This window comes from Trachypithecus francoisi, unplaced genomic scaffold, assembly GCF_009764315.1.
Source record: "Trachypithecus francoisi isolate TF-2019V2 unplaced genomic scaffold, Tfra_2.0 Lachesis_group2, whole genome shotgun sequence".
NCBI lineage: Eukaryota > Metazoa > Chordata > Mammalia > Primates > Cercopithecidae > Trachypithecus > Trachypithecus francoisi.
In genome coordinates, this window is record NW_022681465.1 from 123,293,183 (window position 1) to 123,311,483 (window position 18,301).

The following is an 18,301-nucleotide window of genomic DNA, read 5'->3' on the forward strand; positions in this document are numbered from 1 at the left end:
AGTCATATTTGGCTCTTAATTATTGCAATATCAATTTCACTTTTTAAAGTCAAGATTTTGTAAAAATACTGGATGGGATTTGGGTCTGCAGACCTGACCTACTTCTTTCCTAGGAACATCTGCTTTCAGTTGATTAATATAAGATCTATGTTGGAGGAAGGAGAAGGGCAGGGGTGAAGGATCAAGTCGTTGGAGAGTGTAGAGCCTGAATGATCATATGAATATGAGCTTTGAAGAAAGGCTGAGGTCACTGCTATTCCAGTCCAGGATCACAGCAGGCTGGGTGCTTAGCACGCAACAAACCAGAATAACAGCATCACCAAGTCAGTCTATGCAGCTGGGTTCAGATGTCCTACTTACAAGGGATAGGCCTAGGCTTTGTGTGCATGGTTTTAATACCACAGACTCTTTAGGTGAGCCCTTTGAGGAAAAAGTGGTATTTCAGATGGGAGAATTGAGATGCATTAGCTCTTCTTTACACTGCAGAGTCTCAGTGACGTCTCTGCAAAGCCTTCAGGGTCTCTTGTGGCATTCTCAGCCTGACTCTCAGGGCTGCCATCATGCTGTCTGGTGATTTATGTTTGTGTGCCTGTCCCCTTCACTTCTTTGTGAATAGGACATGACTCACTCATCTCTGAATTGCAGGTATATAGTAGAAGGCCCAGGAGAGAGTTAGGGCTGGAAAAATGGGTTCTTGAGTGAAGGAAGCAAGGAATGAGGCTGCTTCCCTTAGAGAAGGGGAGACCCTGCCTAGGACTAGCTCCAATCCCTCATGTTCTGCTCAGAATTACAAATCTACAATCAGTGGAGACTGTTGTCTTTTTTCATTCCAACTCTCTCTGTGCCACATTTTCCCTTGAGGAAGGTGGACTTGGAGCAGCCACAGGGTTTTTTTTTGTTGTTGTTGTTCTAACAAAAGAGAAGTTGACTTGGGGTACATTTGGTTTAGTTTCAGGAGGATGAGCTCATGTGGCTTGTAGTCCCTTTTGCACCCAGCTAAATGGTTGTTAGCCATTCTTGAATAGGAATGTCTTTCAGGAATGCTCCTTCCCTACCATGTTGATTTGTCTAGCATCATTGCAGAGAGTAAAAGGCCCCATGTAGCATTCATATTTCACTAATACAAGGACATCGATGACAAACTGGTTAATGAGCATCATTTCATATACTCCACAGGAAAACTTGAAATGCCCAGAGATATTACAAAGGAAACTTGATAAAGATTTTCCCCAATTTTATAACTCTAATGATTTCACCAATAATCAATTATGAACACAAGAGAAAGTTTTCTAATTTATCAATAATCTAAAACAAATTTTGATCAGCCCTACTAGAGGAAAGACTGAAAATCCCTCTGTCACTTCTATAGATAATGAAATTACAAAATGACTGTAATATTAAAAGATGATCAAAGATATGCAGCCAAAAAGTATAGAAAAACATGTATCATGGAAGTCTTACAGGAGTTAATTAATAAAAATATTAGGTTATTTGTCTGGATTTTGTGATGTTTGTGATAGAATTGGCTTTTCTAAACTTTGCAAGTTTTTGGGTTTCTTTTCTTATCCTAAATATTCCATTTCATTTCTCATTTCATATTTATAATTTTATTTGTTTCTTCTTAGGGAGAGTCTCTGAAATTGTCTTAGTGTTAGGCTTCATGAAATCTGGGTTCTACCCTTGGTAAAAAGGCTTTGAAAATAGTTCCAATCAGTCTCCAAAATTTTATGGGGACATTGTTTTTACTTTTATTCTGGATTGAGTGCTTCATGACTTTTCTTTCCTGACCCCCATTTTCAAAGCCTGACCACACAGGAAAAGCATTTCCAGTCTTTGAGTGGAACCACATAGTCTTCCCTAAGAGTCTACCTGGTCATCAAGCAGGGTCTGTCCTGGCTGAAACTCTCAGGCAGAGCTTGTCCTTGGCGACGCTTCCTTCCAATGTCTGCTGGCTCTGCCCACCTTCCCAGGCTCCCACTTTCACCCTACCGGGTACTAACATATCTGGGTTGGACAAGTCCCTTCTCTGAAGGTCTCCTCTAATGAATGGTGCCCTTGACTCCACGCTGAAAGCACCATCAGAATGTCAGCATGGAGAAGCGGTTTAGTTGGAAAAAAGCATGTTTAATATCATAATATTACTTTATGTTTAAAAAATAAAAAGAATTGGAATTTCAAAAATTACGGAAGATGTCAGAGTCTTATGTTTATTAAAAGGAGCTAAGCTAAAAAAAGGTAGAGAGATACTGTCCCATCCCATATAATTCACTGCCTTATACTGAGGTCTAATTCCTAAGATGTTCTAAAATTGGGGAGGGAGGGAAGATTTTTCTGTGAGAGAAATTCTCCCTATAATGTTAGTGACTGACAAATTTACTCTGCTCCAGGGGGCTTAGGTTTTCCTAAGACCACTTGGAAAGGGTGGTGGGAAATGGACTAGTAAAGATGGGATATCAGGCTTTTATGGGAAAGGAGTATGAAAAATGTCCTAAATGTCCGCCTAATCAGAGCACACAGATGATACCCATTTTACCTAAGAGAAGGCTCTTTGTAGCATCAGAAGTTATTTAAGTGTATAGAACTTGTCCCTGCATGTTTTGAGACAAAGGAAGGAGGAACGGGGAAGGATAGCGAGAGAACCATGGAAACATTTCAATAGGATCCCAATTCAGAGGCTCAGCTCTGGGGTGGGTAAGCGAGATAGGGACGGGCACTGACTCCTGAAATTGAATCATTCAGCTGCCAACTCACAATGGAGAAAAGACATAAGCAAGACAGGTCTCTTCCTCCCCCTCCCTCCCTCTGCTGGTTGCTGTTTTGAAGAGAGGGGATTGACAGCCCTTTGTTTTCAGGTATGTAGTGGGAAGAAAAGAAGAATAAAACCAGTGTTCTTGTAAAAGCTTAACTTCTAATCGGCTCTGGGTACCTGGCTGATGAAAGCAAGAACAAGGCTAAAGGCAGTTAAAAAAATCACTCAGCTGTCGAGGGAAATTGGGAGCCATATTCCGCCTCAAGCTGTCCTAATGTCACCACGTGGGTATGGCGTGACTTGCTCTGATTGGGCCCTTAGCTTGCACCACTGATGTTGTGACCTCCACAACTTGAGAGACATGGAGTCAGGGATAACTCCAACAAGAGGGAGGAGATGGGTCTGCATTTTCTTTAATTTAAGCAACCTATCTTGAGCACCTAGTGTGGGCCAGGACCTCCTCTAGGCATTAAAGGGACAAAGATGACCAAGGGGTGGTCCCTGCAGAAGTTCACTTGCTTGGGCCCTAAAGGCTTACATAGACATAATGACAACAAGGCATTCAGTGGCATCAACTCTAAGATCAGAGAGTGCAGTAACTCAGAGGTGGGTGAGAATGGCTTCTGCTGGGGAAATCAGGCTACATGGAAGAGGGGGCCCTGACGCTGTGCCTTGCAGGTGGGTGTGATGTGGTAGATTAGGTAGGGAAGGTATTTTAAGCAGAGCAAGCAGCAAGAGTGAAGGTTTGGAGGTGGGACTGTACCAAGTGAGGGCTGATTAGCCTCTGAGCAGGAAGAATGGTGACAAAGGAGGAAGGGCCTGATGTGGAAGATTACAAGGGCCAGATGAAATACTTCCACCCTTTATTCCTATAGGCAATGGTAAAGCACAGTGCTACCTCCCCCCTGCCCTGCCTTCTCCCATGGTTCTCTGATGCCCACAGGGTGCCTGAGAAAAGGAGACTTTCCTAGGATTAAAAAAACAAACAAAAACAACATCTTGGGAAGGGAATCTATATGGATGGGCAAGTCTAGGAAAAGTGATTTGTCTGATCGCCAGCTTGGCAGTGTGAAGGCTACCTGGCCTCCTCCCACGTGTCTCCTTCTTGCTCTCATTGTTCACCCTCTGGTTACCATGCCCCCTCCTCCACCCCAGGCCTGTCTCTGGATCTCCATGATGGTTGGCCTTTGGCCCTTCAGCTCAGCTTGAACTGCACTGACTTCCCCAGGTGCCACCTCTAATGCTCACATGGGTGTTTTCTGAGCCTGTGTTTCATCCCCTTTTGTACTGCAGAGCCCAGCACATGCCTGGCTCACCTCCATGCTCAATACATGCCCACTGGATCACTGAGGCTGCAACCTCCTCAGGGTGAAGCTCTTGTTTTCTTCTCTCTTTTTACTCCTCTCAGTCCCTGGAACACTCTCAGCTCCCAAGAATGTTCAGCAGCAGTTGCTGGGGGCAGGCCACTGATATTTCTCCCAGATGGGGCCTCAGAGACTCTCAAATGCAAGTGCAACCTGCAGCTCCTTCTAGGAGAGAGGCTGAGGCCGCTTCAGAAGATGCCATTATCCACTCATTTGTCAGGCCAAAATCCTAGGCAGGGCCCTTGATTCATTTCTGTCTTTGTTCATTCCTTATACCTGATCCATCAGCAAATCCTATCAGGTTTATCTCAAAATCTAATTGGACACTAATTGGAGGACTCCTCTCTCTTCTGCTACCATTCTGGTTCAAATCACCATTGCCCCAATCCTGGACAATTGCTACAGCTTCCCTATGGGTTTTCCTGCCTCCACTCTTGCAGTCCTACAGTCTACTCCATACACAATAGCCAGAGTCATCTTTAAAAAAAATGGAAATCAGATCATATCAATTCCACCCCACTCCCTACTTCAACCTCCATTGCTTGTTCATTGAAATACAATGTACTCTTATCTAAGTGGTTAGTGAGACTCTGATGCATTGAGGGACCCTTCCCTGAGCTCACCACCCTCCAGCCACATTGGGCTTCTATCAGTCCTTAAATTAGTCAGGCTACTGGCTGGTATAGGGCTTTTGAACAACTTCTCTCTGCCTGAGTGCTTTTCCCCAGATCTCCCCATGGCTGATGTCTATCACTCAGATCCTAGCCAAACATTACCTAGTACAAGAGGTTTCTCTAACTAATTCATCTTACATAGCCTCCTCATCCACGTACCCTCCCTGTCCCCCAGTTCCTGTTTCTTACTCTGTTATATTTCCCCTAAAGCAACTAAGGATACTGGAGATTATTATTTTTTATTTGCCCACATGATTTTGTCTGTGGCTCCTTATCAGAACACAAACACAACAACAGGTGCTTTGTTCGACCCCACTTTTTTTTTTTTCTAGTCAGAAAGCCCCTGGGACATGGTATACATTCAACAAATATTTGTTGAATGAAGTTTTGCCCCTTTCTTATAGATCTTATTTCTCTCTCTAATTACAGATCTCCTGAGTTGAGGGTCTGAAATCAACTTTCCTGGCAAGAGCATGTCTAAGAGCTTTTAGGGGTCAGTGTTTTCCCAGCACAGAGGGGTTTGGCCTTCAGAATTAGTAGCCAGCAATGGGCAGGAGGAATCTACCTAGGCTGGCCAGAAATTACACAGCAAAGCCTACGCAGTAAAGGGAGTGCTCTCCTAGTGAATGTGCAAAGACCCAGAGAATTTATGGAGAGCTAGCAGATAGAGGTGCTCAATACAACATTTTGAATTAGCAAATGAACATTAGTGGTTCTCAAACTTTGATGTGTGTCTACAGAGCTTCTTAAAAATAAAAGACGCCTTGGTTGTTCTCCAGTCTGGAGACTAAAAGCCTTGTCTGTAAGTCAGTTGTTGACTATTGTATCAAATCTGTGTGTGGTTTTTCATAGATACACAAAGCATTTCTCTCACCTCCTTATTTGACTCTGGGCCTAGGTTTTGGATCACAAGGACTATATCTTCTTCAGAGAACCCCAAATGCGGCCCCAATTACCCAATCAAACTCAGGAGTTATGGGGGGCAAGAGAGCAACAGAAGGTTGCCTGTATGGCCATTTACCGTAACTCCAAGATGCTGGTCACATTTCGAGAGGGAAAGATGCGTCGGATGTAATTGAAGTCACCCACATAGAGGCTCCCATCGATTCCAACAGCCAGAGCCACTGGAGCCAGCAGCTTGTTGCCTTCAGCAAGGCCGTTGCAGCTGGGACAGGAAATACTCCGGCGGCGACCGTTGCCCATGATGCTGGTGATGATGGCAGGCTGCTGGGTCAGGAACTGGTTTTCCCCAGTGCCCTTGTGTAGGATTCCTGCGGGGGTTGGAGAATGGGAGGGGTTACTGAAGCCCTCTGGAGAAGACACGTGTATTGGCCAACTGGGAGGGAGGGGAAGAGAAAAATTAGGAATCTTCAGTGCTTGAGGAGCTCTCTAACTTCTTCACGATGTGGAGAGAGCTGCAGTGGGAGAGGTGGACCCCACATGGTGTGGCATTGGGTAAAATGACACTTGGGAGGATAACTAAAGAAGCTTGTAATCCCAGCTTCCTGGTAGACTGGGGCAGGAGACCACTTGAGCCCGGGAAGTCGAGGCTGCAGTGAGCTATGATGGCTCCGCTCCTCTCCACTACACTCTGGATGACAGAGCAAGATCCTGTTTCTATTAAAAAAATAATAAAATAAAAGGAGAAGGTATGAAAATCTATGCATATTTTGAGCACTTGATGAAAAAATGACCAAGGGAAGGGGAGGTGTAACCACTTAAATGCTGAGAAAAGAGACAAGGTTCCAGAGAAGTGGCAAGGTTATAGCTGGGAAAGAAGACGTGTTCACGTACCACTTTTAACATTGAGGATGTGGTGTTTGTCCAGGGACCAGCCACCGAGGTTGGAGGGGTCCAGCTCGAATCCCTGAAGGAGGGCTGTCCTTTTCTCCCAGAGAATTAGACTGGGACAGGTCTCATATTCAAACCCGACAGACACTGAAAGATAAACGGGGTGGGGCAAAGCGAGAGAAAAGAGAGAGTTTACTTGATTACTCCAGAGCTCTGTAGCAAGAATGAGAAGCACGTGTTCGCAGTAATACAGATTCTGTTCCAAAAACTCACTCAAAGAGGCAGGCTGATTGCTTTTCTCCTTGTGATTCTACAATATTAAATTCAGATTTTTGAGTTGAACTCAACCTTGAAACTTTACACAGTAGTACTCTGTGGGGATGGAAAGACCTTTCCAATGAACGACTGGCTTTCAAAAATGACCCTGGTGACATGGAGGGAGGAAAGGAATCATTTGAAAACCTGACACAATTCCCCTTTAGAGATGGACAGGAGACTGTTTCTCTCAGCCTGCTGTTCACGGCATGCATTTATTATATTGTGTGTCATTTATTTCCACTTACTAGGAGAAAGCCCTTTGGGATGGTACTGGCTCATTGACATGGAGATTCTGGGAGCAATAGCTTGTGTAAATTAAGACACTTGATGTGTTCACTCAGGATTCCAGAAAGTGCCAGGAGAGGCAGGCACCAGCAGGGGTACAGCCTGCCAGTTACATGGGGATTCAATGGGGAACAGAATCCAAAAGCTGTTTGTAAAAATACTGCATTTGCCACATGGACACATGGGAGAGAGAGGTGGAAATGAAGGATATTAGTCCTAGCTTGGCTCCAAGCTCACGCTTCCTTGGGGCTCCATTTTCCCCACGTGTAAAATGGGTTAAGTGAAGCCTCAATTTCTCAGACAGATGTGGTAAGGAGAGATGAGATGAAGCGCTGAGATGCCATACATTTTTAATTGGAACGCTGGTCTAGAAATATGAGGCATTGTTATTATTGCTATTCCTACTGCATTAAACTCTTAACTATGTGTGTCACCTTTGGGGATTCTCTGCAGCTTTAAAAAATTCCTGAGATATAGAAGTGTCAATACGAATGGAGGATGCATTTTTATCTTTAAAAAAACCCTATATATTTCCTAGCTTGTCCTCTGAAAATGCCAAGAAACAAAGGCCAAATGACCAGCCCCAGCAGCAAAGAGAATTGCTAGTGCCTGGCTTGTGGCCTTGATGTATTATTTCTCATTAAAAGGGATCAGGGCTTCTGGAAGAAATGGCTGGAGTAAGAAATGAACACAATGACACCAGCCTACTTTATCATACTAGATAGCAAGGAAGGAATCAAAATCTATTAGGCTCATGTCAAAAGGATTTGGGAATGAGCTTGAAAAGGTGCCCACTGACCAAAGATGGGGCCATTTGGCCATTAGTGAGGATAATAACTTTAATAGATTGAAACATACTAGATGCGTTTTGGCCCACGAGTTCATAATGGTATTTAAGAAACATTAATTTGCCACCACTGGATGATGAATCAACTCATTATATTGAAAACTAGTAAATAAAGGGAAATAATCAAACATTTTATCTATTCTTTCCTATTTGAACTGTACTTTAAATAACCAAGTAGTTAAGGAGAAAGCATCTCTGCATAGAAGTATTTCAGCTAATAGATGAAGAAGGAAGTATAGAATTAAAATATCATTTTGCAATCCCTAATGATCGGACAGACTAGGCAATGAACATCAATGGCTACTGAAATCTCTAAAAAATATACAACTTGACTTTAGGTGCCTCTTGACAGAAGGACACAGCCCTACCTATCACCTTGTTCTGTCAAAACAAAAAATCAAAAAATCAAACCTGAACCTGAGAAAGCTTCAAAGCCCAACTATCAATGGTCGGGAGATATAGGGAACAGAGGAACAGGCCAAATATCCATAATTATGCAATTCTAGAACAAACCGATCAATCAACCAACCAACCAACCAACCACGCTATATGGGGAATTCTACAGGCACACAACCCAATTTCTTCAACAAGTAAATTATGAAGGTTAGAGAGAGAGAGAGAAAGATAAGGAAAGATAAAAGAACTTTAAAAAACAGTTTAAGAGAAATCAACCAATTGCAAAAGGTGGATCTTAATGGGATATTGAGACAAAGTATTAATAGTTTATGGTATTTGTCAGGCAACTGAAATACTGAACGATGATGGGCTATGTGATGGTTTTAGGGAATTATTGTGTTTTTTTGTTGTGATGATATAGTTTTTATATTTTTAGAGTGTTTTTAGAGATGCATTCTTAAATATTACAGATTAAATGATGTGATGTCTAGGACTTGCTTCAGAAAAATGCAGGAGAAAGGGGAGTGGACGGGGGTATGAAAAAAGAGGCCTCATCGTGAGTTGATAATGGTAGGTGCTGGAGTATATGGAAGTGCATTACAATATTTAGTCTACTTTTTGATATTGGCTGTCATTTTGATATTAGCTAAAGACAGATATAATATATATATATATATTTGATTAGCCAGTGTTGTATATTAAATGCACTAGTTACTCTGGGAACTTCTTACTATCTTGGTTAAGTTAACTCCACTTACTGATGAAGCAGACCACCAGGGCTGTATCCTGAGCAGGTGTAACCTGTCAGTGACACGATCTTGGGCAACTTTCTTACCCTTTCCCTGCTGCCCCACATGCACAATGGGATTATGAGAGTGCCTACTTGAGGGGTTATTGAGAAGTTACCCAAGACAAAGAATTTAGCACAATGCTCTCTACATGAAGGGAAAGTCTGATAAACTTGGCTGCCAATTATAGTGAAAATTTCTGAGTTGCTAGTTTCTTACTTTGGTAACTTACATTTGCAGTTCTTAAAATACACACAACTATTGGTGAAGAGAACACAGGATTCTGAATTTTAATTAATTCCTAGATAGCTTTCTACATGTAGGAAGATACAGGGTAGGTTAAGATTAATCTACAGCTCACAACTCTGATAACGGTAGGACCCTTCTCTTACGAAGATCTTTCATAAGGAGGGAATCGTGATTCCTTCAAAAGACAAAGCCCTGGAACATAGCATGTGGCTTTCTGATCTCCTCAAACCCTGTTTTCTGATTATTCAGGGGCATTCTGTGCCATTTACAAGTGCTCTGTCTGGAACATGAACTAGCCCCTGACCACCTCTCTCCCATCATCTTGAATATTTTCCTTTTCCACTGCACTCCAGCTACACTGGCCTTTTCTCTGTCTATTAAACACACCCTGCTCTTCTCTATGCCTGAAATCCTCTTTTCCTGATTTTCATGTGGTTCCTTCTTGTCATTAAAGTCTCTGCTTAAATGCTGCCCTGCGGAGGAGCCTTCCCTAAATACTTACCACAGTTGCCCCTCCTTCCCAATATATATCATTTATTTTTATTTTCTTATTAGCACTTAACCTTTTTGATATTTCTTTGTTTCATTTGTATTTATTATCTCAATACCTTACCAAAACGTAAAGCCCATGGAAGAGGAATCTTATCTGTCTTCTTGACCACTGTGTCCTTATCTACTGGAATGGTGCTTGGCATATCCTTGGAACTCAATAAATATGGGTCGAATTAACACACGACTAAATCCATTGATCAATAAGTGGCTGAAACCAAAACATACCAACAGCATCTGAGAGTCCATACACCCTTTGGCCATATGCATCTGTCTTGTCCCAGATAAAGGTGTAGGCCAGGTTGGGAGAAGCCTGGAATGACTTCTGGAAGAGATGCCCCTCGACAGCCACCATCAGGTGAACCCTGATGAGGTTCAGGGGCACTGTGGACTGGGTCATGGTGATCTTCAGCAGTGACTTGTACCCTGCAGTTCTGGAGCTCAGATAGCGAAGTTTCACACTGGAACCCGGGAGCTCGATTTCTTCATGAAGAACCTGGAGAGGAAACACGTGGCAGACACACACCTCAAACACACCTGTGCAGGTAAACTGTAACCCTGATACTGTCTGTCTGCTGTGTCTCTCACTGAGGCATCACATCTTATGTGGGTGCAAGAACCACTTACCACCACTGAGAAAGAACAAGGACAACAACAACAACAAAAACTTTATCCTCCACCATAGAGAGATGGGGCTGAGGTTATGATTTTTGGATTAATAATTATTCTTGGTCACTGTTGTGTTTCTTTTTGAAAAACCACACTGTTGGCAAAAGATGTAAATAAGAACAGCAGGCTTTATTGCTAGCTGCATGCAAGGAGGCCACGAGAGGCTGTAATTATATGAACCTACAACTTCCACTGACAATCCGTATAAAGCAACAGGGAGGCAATAATATAATATGCCCTCTATCGTAACACCAATGTAGATCATTAAAGCTCCTCTTATCATGTATCTCTGTAACTAACAGGAATAAAAAGCAATCTGCAGGTGGGTTGCACATATGTATGTTGTTTTTATTTTATTAAAAGCTTTGATGACTGCTAAAGTCTTGAACGACTATCTGCAAACATGCAGAACAGCCAAGAGGGATTCAAACTTTCATCTCTGGTGGCTATAAATTTTATTATGCTCCCACTTTGTTCACTCCCCTATAATATTAGTTTCTGGTCCACTCGGGGAGAGGCAGTGTCCAGTTGGTTTTGGTTAGGGAAGTCCTGAGAGTCCTGCCCTGGCACTGCCATTCCTACCTGGGTCTCAGGCACGATAGGATTCTGCCCAGGGGCAGCACTGAAGAAGGTGGACAGAGGGGAGGAGATGATGATTGGATCGGGCCGGACAAAGCCACTGAGGTCACAGCTGGGGATGGAGTTCTCCTCGGTCTTCATCACCAGGGTGTCCATGGCATAAAAGCTGTTCCACGGCAGCCACACAGTGCGCTCCTGGCTCATGAACGGGGCTCGCTCAAAGTGTAGAGTCAAGGAAGCACCTCCATTGGCGATCAGGTCGAACCTGGAGAGGGAGTAAATGAGCTGATGAGAGGGTAGACTCACCTTTAGACAAGGCAGGATGCCTCTGCTCCTCCCCTGATGGCCATGGGATGGGCAGAGCACAGAGGAGAACATGGGCTTTGGAGATAGACAGGTGGGGCTGGAACCCAAGCTCTATCACTTACTAGTTGAGTGGCAATGGGCGGGTTACTAACCCTCTCTAAGCCTAAGTTTCTTCATCTGTAAAATGGGAATAATTACACCAATACACATGGGATGGCTAAGAGTGAAACATCACGAATGTAGAGCAGAGCTCAACAAACTATGACCCATGAGCTAAATCCGGCCCACCACCTGTTTTGCTAAATAAAGTTTTATTGGGCAGGGCGCAGTGGCTCACGACTGTAATCCCAGCACTTTGGGAGGCTGAGGTGGATGGATCACTTGAGGTCAGTAGTTCAAGACCAGCCTGGCCAACATGGTGAAACCCTGTCTCTACCAAAAACACAAAAATTAGCCAGACGTGGTGGCGGGTGCCTGTAGTCTCAGCTACTCAGGAGGCCAAGGCAGGAGAATTGCTTGAACCTGGCAGGTGGAGGTTGCAGTGGGCCGAGATTGCACCACTGTACTCCAGCCTGGGTGATAGAGTGAGACTAAAAAAAAAAGGGTTCATCGGCATACAGTTATACCCATTTGTTTATATATCTTTTAGGCTGTTTTCCTGCTATAATGGCAGAGCTGAGTTGTTAGTGACAAGCCACATGGCCAGCAAAGCCTAAACTATTTACTGTCCGGCCCTTTACAGAAAATGTTGCTGGCCATTCATGTAAAGCACTTAGCACAGTTCTAGGCTAATAGAATGTTCAATAAATAGTGTAATCATAACAATACTATGTTAGGACACAGGGAGGAGCTCATTGCAACATTCTTCTAATCAGTCTCTGCTCTGTGGCTGATTTCTTTGACAATGGTTCTTAAGCTATATTTCTGTTTGTTCCTTAAGAGCTGGATAGAGGTGTACTACCTGTAAAGTAGAATAAAGGTAGCTTTTTCCCAATTAACAGAAAACAAGAATGTTAACAGAGACTAGTGTCCTAATTTTAAGCTTTATTTTACCTCACCTCTAGAATTTCATCTCTCTGTTTTTTTTGTTTTTTGTTTTTTTTGAGACAGAGTCTCCCTCTGGGGCCCAGATTGGAGTATAGTGGCACCATCTGGGCTCACTGCAACCTCCGCCTCCCAGGTTCAAGCGATTCTCCTGCCTCAGCATCCCAAGTAGCTGGGATTACAGGCTCCCACCACCACGCCTGGCTAATTTTTTGTATTTTCAGTAGAAACGGGGTTTCACCGTGTTAACCAGGATGGTCTCGATCTCCTGACTTTGTGATCTGCCCGTCTCTGCCTCCCAAAGTGCTGGGATTACAGGTGTGAGCCACTGCACCTGGCCTTAGAATTTCATCTCTTTGAGGGCAGTGGTGCTGTCTGTCTTGCTCCCTTCAGAATCCCCAGCAGCTAAGAGTACTTGGATCACAGTAAAAACTTGGTAAAAATATACTTGACTTGCTGGTTTCATCCAATCTTAGTAACACATTTGGTGTTTTTCAGTAAATGTGAATGAACAGGGAGCATATGAATATTACGATAAACATCAGAGCATGTACAGCACAATAGTTTACTTATTAATTACTTTATTTATGTGCTTATTTATTGGGCATGCACACTGCTGGGGATAGTTCTGCATAGAGTACAGAAAAGAGTTAAATGTCTTGAAGTCAAATTGTTCCTAGTTGGCACGGTAGAATCAACATGAATATTTAGGGCACATGCCACTATGCAACAGATTGTGGGATTCCTCAGAGCATTCCCAAGCACGTCCTGTGACTTCCACAGCTTTGCAACCTGAATAAGCTGAAGAGTAACTGATCCAGGAGGTTGGATAGATGATCTGGGAAGTGGACTTGGGGCATAATTACTCAGGAAGCAGTGGAGAGGGATGCAGAAGAAAGGGACAAATAGCAAATCAAGGACTCAGCAATGTCTTCTTCTGTTGTCTCACGGGACTTCAGAGCAATTGACTCAAGGATATCAGTTCTTCAAGAACACTGGCCTGGGTGTGGTGGCTAACGCCTGTAATCCCAGAACTTTGGGAGGCTGAGGTGGGTGGATCACTTGAGGGTAGGAGTTCGAGACCAGCCTGGCCAACATGGTGAAACCCGGTCTCTACTAAAAATACAAAAATTAGCTGGCCGTGGTGGTGGGCCCTGTAATCCCAGCTACTTGGGAGGCTGAGGCAGGAGAATCGCTTGAACCTAGGAGGCGGAGGTTGCAGTGAGCCAAGATCATGCCATTGCACTCCAGCCTGGGCGACAAGAGCGAGACTCCATCTCAAAAAACAAAAAAAAAAAAACAAAAAAAACAAAAAAACCCCCCAAAACACACAACAACAACAAAAAACACTGGCTTCTAAGAGTGAACAAGGGCCAGAGTAATTTTGCAAGGCACACATCTGCCATCCTGGGCTTTAAAATAATTAGATTTGGCTACAGAAATGTATGAGTGAGAGATCAGAAATTTCATGAATATTGAAGATTTGATATGAATCTTTAGACTCCTTGTTTGGGTTTCAGAGGTGGGAGAGTGAAGGTAGGGCTCCTGGGGGCTGGTAATTGTTGAAACTGCCTGTACGGCTACCTTAGGGCATTAGAAATAAAATCAGGCCAGACTCTTTGCCAGAGAAAGGTAAAAAAAAAAACCCTGTTCTTACCTCTGTGATATATCCAAGATTTTCCAGAGTGCATTTTACAGAAAGAGTGTTGGATCAGATTTGTAGTCACAGTTCCCTTCGCATTTAAAATAGAATGCCATAATTGTGTGTGTGTCTGTGTGATTTTTAGCCCAGAGTAAGTTAGTGTTTTTTCCCTCCCATAGATTTCTTTTCTTCTTCTTATCTTTTTCTTTAAATTTCTACTCTATGCCCAACTGGATTAAGGAAATGACAGAGCTTTCATCTTGATGGGGGCTGAACGGGTACATGTTTCCAATCAGAAGATAATAGGGAAAGGTTGCCTCCTTCACACAGCAGGGTGACTGCTAAATGTATTTAATTAGACTTCTCTGATTACACGCCACCCCCTCCAAACAGTAGTGAAAACAACGCAACTCCTAAAGCCACAGATGAAAGCAGAAGGGGATCACCACAGGACGCTATGTCATGTGGATTCCTGTCACCCTGCACTGCCTTTGATTTAAAACAGGAGTTCTTTTCTAAGAGCTACCTTCCCTTCTTTTTCTAGAATCTGCCCCCACCCCAAAACACACACACACACACACACACACACACACACACACGCACGTGCACTGATCTGACATTAAAAAAATGAGGTGGCTGTGAGCTGTACTAGGTAAGCTGGCTTTCCTATTTATTTTCTGTTTTTGATGCCACATCAAAAAGCATGAAATGTCTTTGGGGGAATCCTCACTAGGGGACTGGCCTGGTGGACATTCCAGTTCACCAGGGGGAGTCCTGTGGTTCTATGACAACAGCACCGTCTGTCTCTTTGCACACATGTGTGGTGCTGAGTAGGTCCGAGCCCCTACTTACGTGCCATCCTGGCGGGTGATGGTGTAGCCGTATTTTGGGTACTTGACAAAAGACACGTTCACACCGACCAGGGGAGTTCCATCTGTAGTTACTACTTGGCCTCGGATGAGAGAAACCAAGCTGAGAAAGAAAAAAACAGAGGTCTTTGAGCCACATGAAGGAGAACAAAGAGACAATTCCCCACTGCCTCTGCTCCCTCATCCTCATCTGGTCCCTCAGGCAAGGAGAAGGCTTCCAACATTAACTTCTGGTTTCCCACAACCACACTAGTGAAATTTTGGGGTGAAATCCGTGGGCAGCATCTCCTGTCACCGAGCTGGGCCATGGGGTCTCCTGGGCACCCGCCTTCCACTCTTGGCCTTGCTCTATTTCTTGACACTGTTTGGTTTTTGTTTGGCTTGAGCTTCAGGTTGTCCCTCACCATTCCCAGGTGCTCCTTAGCCTGGCACCAAGAGTGCCATACTCAGGTGAGAGCTTCCACAGCTGGCTACTTATTTCCATCTTTTAGCTTTGGAGGATGGCCATGTTACTCTTCTAGTGGCCAGAATGTCAGAAGAAGGGGTAGAGGGGAGCACAGAGAGTTTTATGGCTGGGAAATACATATGCATTGTCTTTTGCTGCCCTCTAAGAGCAAAATGTCTCATAATCCATGAGGGTCTGAGGAAAAGAGAACTTTGGAGATACATATAGCAAAACCCTTCAATACACACATCCAATAAATATACACATTTCTCCTAGGAATATATTGGATTCTGGATTCTATGTTACTACATATTTCTCTCATGTCAAGTTCCTGCTATCTTGAAGGGTTTTGAAATCCTACCAATTTATTTCCAGTGTTACAGAACATCTCTCTCTTTCCAGGCACAGTAACTAGAACTTTCCCACAAATCCTGGTTTCCAACCAGCTACCCCTGGGAAAGTCCTATAAAGCCAAAGAGATGCTACAATATTCTGCTCAAAGTCCACGGAGGGAGAACGCGCATGTCTCCTCTCATCTGAATTCTCTTGACTTCACAGAGAAATGGGACAATGAGAAGCTCCATTTCTGCACCGAGCCCCCAGCCGACTGGGCAATTTGGCAAAAGAAGAGAGGTTCTCAGGCTCCCAGGGTCCTGGACACACTCCCAGTTTCTGAACTAGGTGATCAACTGACCCGTCCTTTGCCAGAACCTTGTCAAAGTCGGCTCGATTTTTGGAATGCACTTACTTTTGCATTCCCAGTTGTCCTGAAAACCGGAGGGATGCTGTCTCTCGTATCTCTCTTTTTATTAGCAATACCCCCAGCTGTTCAACTCCAACCCTTTGATGATCTCAGGAGTGTTTAGACTGTTCCACTGACAGCTCTAATTGTCTGCTACTGGCTGCCTAACAAATGAATGTCATTTTTAGCTGGTTTTAACCACAAGGCTAGACTCTTTTAAAGTGGAAAACTAATTTATGAAAATAATCCTTTTGTTCAATTCCATTTTCTTATCTTAGCTCGGACTAAGATTTCTTTAAGACCTTACCAGACACTATTTTAAAATCAGTGATGTGTGTTGACGAACACAAGGTACACAGTGCTCATGATAAGAAAACAAAATTGAAAGTACATTCCTCGGTGGAGTCCTCCCACCCTTCCTTTTTTCTACAACCGCTATTTCTTTTAAATCATTCCTGTAGCAGAAGGCTTTGCAGCGTGCCATAGGAATAACAGGAGTAGTGCTGCCTGTGATTTCTATCCTCTATTTTTCAAATTCTTCCTTGCTGCTGGCTTCCTATCATTTCCAGGCAGTCAATTTGCAGAAAAGATTCAGCTAAGACATACGATCAGTTCATTTCTATTTATGATTATTGATGTGTAACAATTATCACATTATCTAGATAGTGAGATCTGCTCTATAAATTATAGTGGTGGAGTCAAGGCATTTCAGTTATTTTTGTATGCCATTATCTAGGGGAACGCCTTTTTAGAAGTCTTGAATTTTCAAGTTCTTTTTTACTCCTAGCTTTGTCCTTCGTTATTTGTCAGATGATAATGTGCTGGAATTCACATGCTTACTGAACTTCAACCTATGTCTTGGAGTTACATTTCATATTTCTGAATTATGTATCCATGCAGACAGCTGGAGAGCCTGGGCTCATTTGGGTGGTGCCATTTATTGTTTACATTCAAAGCTTCAGAAAGGCTTTCTCTAAAGCAACTTTCTTTCAGGTCTCCTGGGCTGGCATAGTGTACCAAATATTCTGGGGTTCCTGACTGTTCACCTGTATTTTGGCTCTACAAGCTCAAGGTGCCTTCTGGAAGTGGGAACCATTGATGAGGAGAATAAGATGAAATTAGAAGGGCCAGGTGAAGAAAGCGTGAAAGGGAGAATATCAGGAAATGACTGGATTTAGGGTAGAAACAATGAGAGGTTAATGAGGAAGCAGATTGAAACAGACCTTCAGAGGATGCACAGGCCTTCAGAGCATGCTTTTTCAGTATAAGCAAACTACAAACCCCACTGAAATGCTTATGGCCCAGTGCAAGCTCTGTCCAGTCACAGGTCTCTAGCAAGGTGAATTATTTTCATAATTAAAAGGAAGTATACTTACAGAATCTGTTCTAGAACTAGGATTTAACAAGCAGAGTAAATACTTTTTATTTATCAGAGATCTGCGTTTTTTTTTTTTAAATTTTCTTGAGAGATTCTTCTACTAAAAGAAACAGTAATAATACTGTGTATAGTATATGTTAAAGTCAAATAAAATAGAAAGATGAATCTCTAAATTTAAAACATTTTATTTGGGAAGCAAGAATTGCAATTCAGGGCATATGCATGGGGTAGTCTTCAGGATGTCTGAAGAACAAAGAGAAGTTTGGAGGTTTTATAAGGAGAAATGTTACTTACTCTTTTGAGAGAACGTTAACTGGGACTGGTAAAGTTTTGGCGATCTGGTGAGTTCTGACTGGTAAATGATGGTGGTGGGTACAACTAGTCTTAGAGTCATAGTAGGTTGTTTCAGTCACTATTAGATAACTGGTTTCAGGTTACAGCAGGCAGTTTCAGTAGCCAGGCCTGGGGAGAATTACATTTCTAGGGCAATGTTATGTGCCCAGAGTGCTTTTTCTTCCTGGTTTCTTGACTCTGCTTTAGTTGGGTATGACAAGAATGACCCAATTCGTCTGATCAACTTTTACATATTTAATAGTATTATCCTAATTTTATTAATC

The 18,301-nt window shown here is 43.1% G+C and overlaps 1 protein-coding gene across 1 annotated transcript in view; it reads right to left on the reverse strand.

Moving 5' to 3' along the window:
- TENM2 (teneurin transmembrane protein 2) overlaps nt 1-18,301 on the reverse strand; it is a 526,850-nt gene that overhangs the window by 54,055 nt on the left and 454,494 nt on the right. The window contains exons 14-18 of the mRNA XM_033180356.1: nt 15,103-15,222; nt 11,262-11,523; nt 10,239-10,506; nt 6,582-6,725; nt 5,809-6,058 (exon numbers count right to left, since the gene is read on the reverse strand). Of these exons, the coding sequence (XP_033036247.1) occupies nt 5,809-6,058; nt 6,582-6,725; nt 10,239-10,506; nt 11,262-11,523; nt 15,103-15,222 (1,044 nt within the window). The remainder of the gene's footprint in view (nt 1-5,808; nt 6,059-6,581; nt 6,726-10,238; nt 10,507-11,261; nt 11,524-15,102; nt 15,223-18,301) is intronic.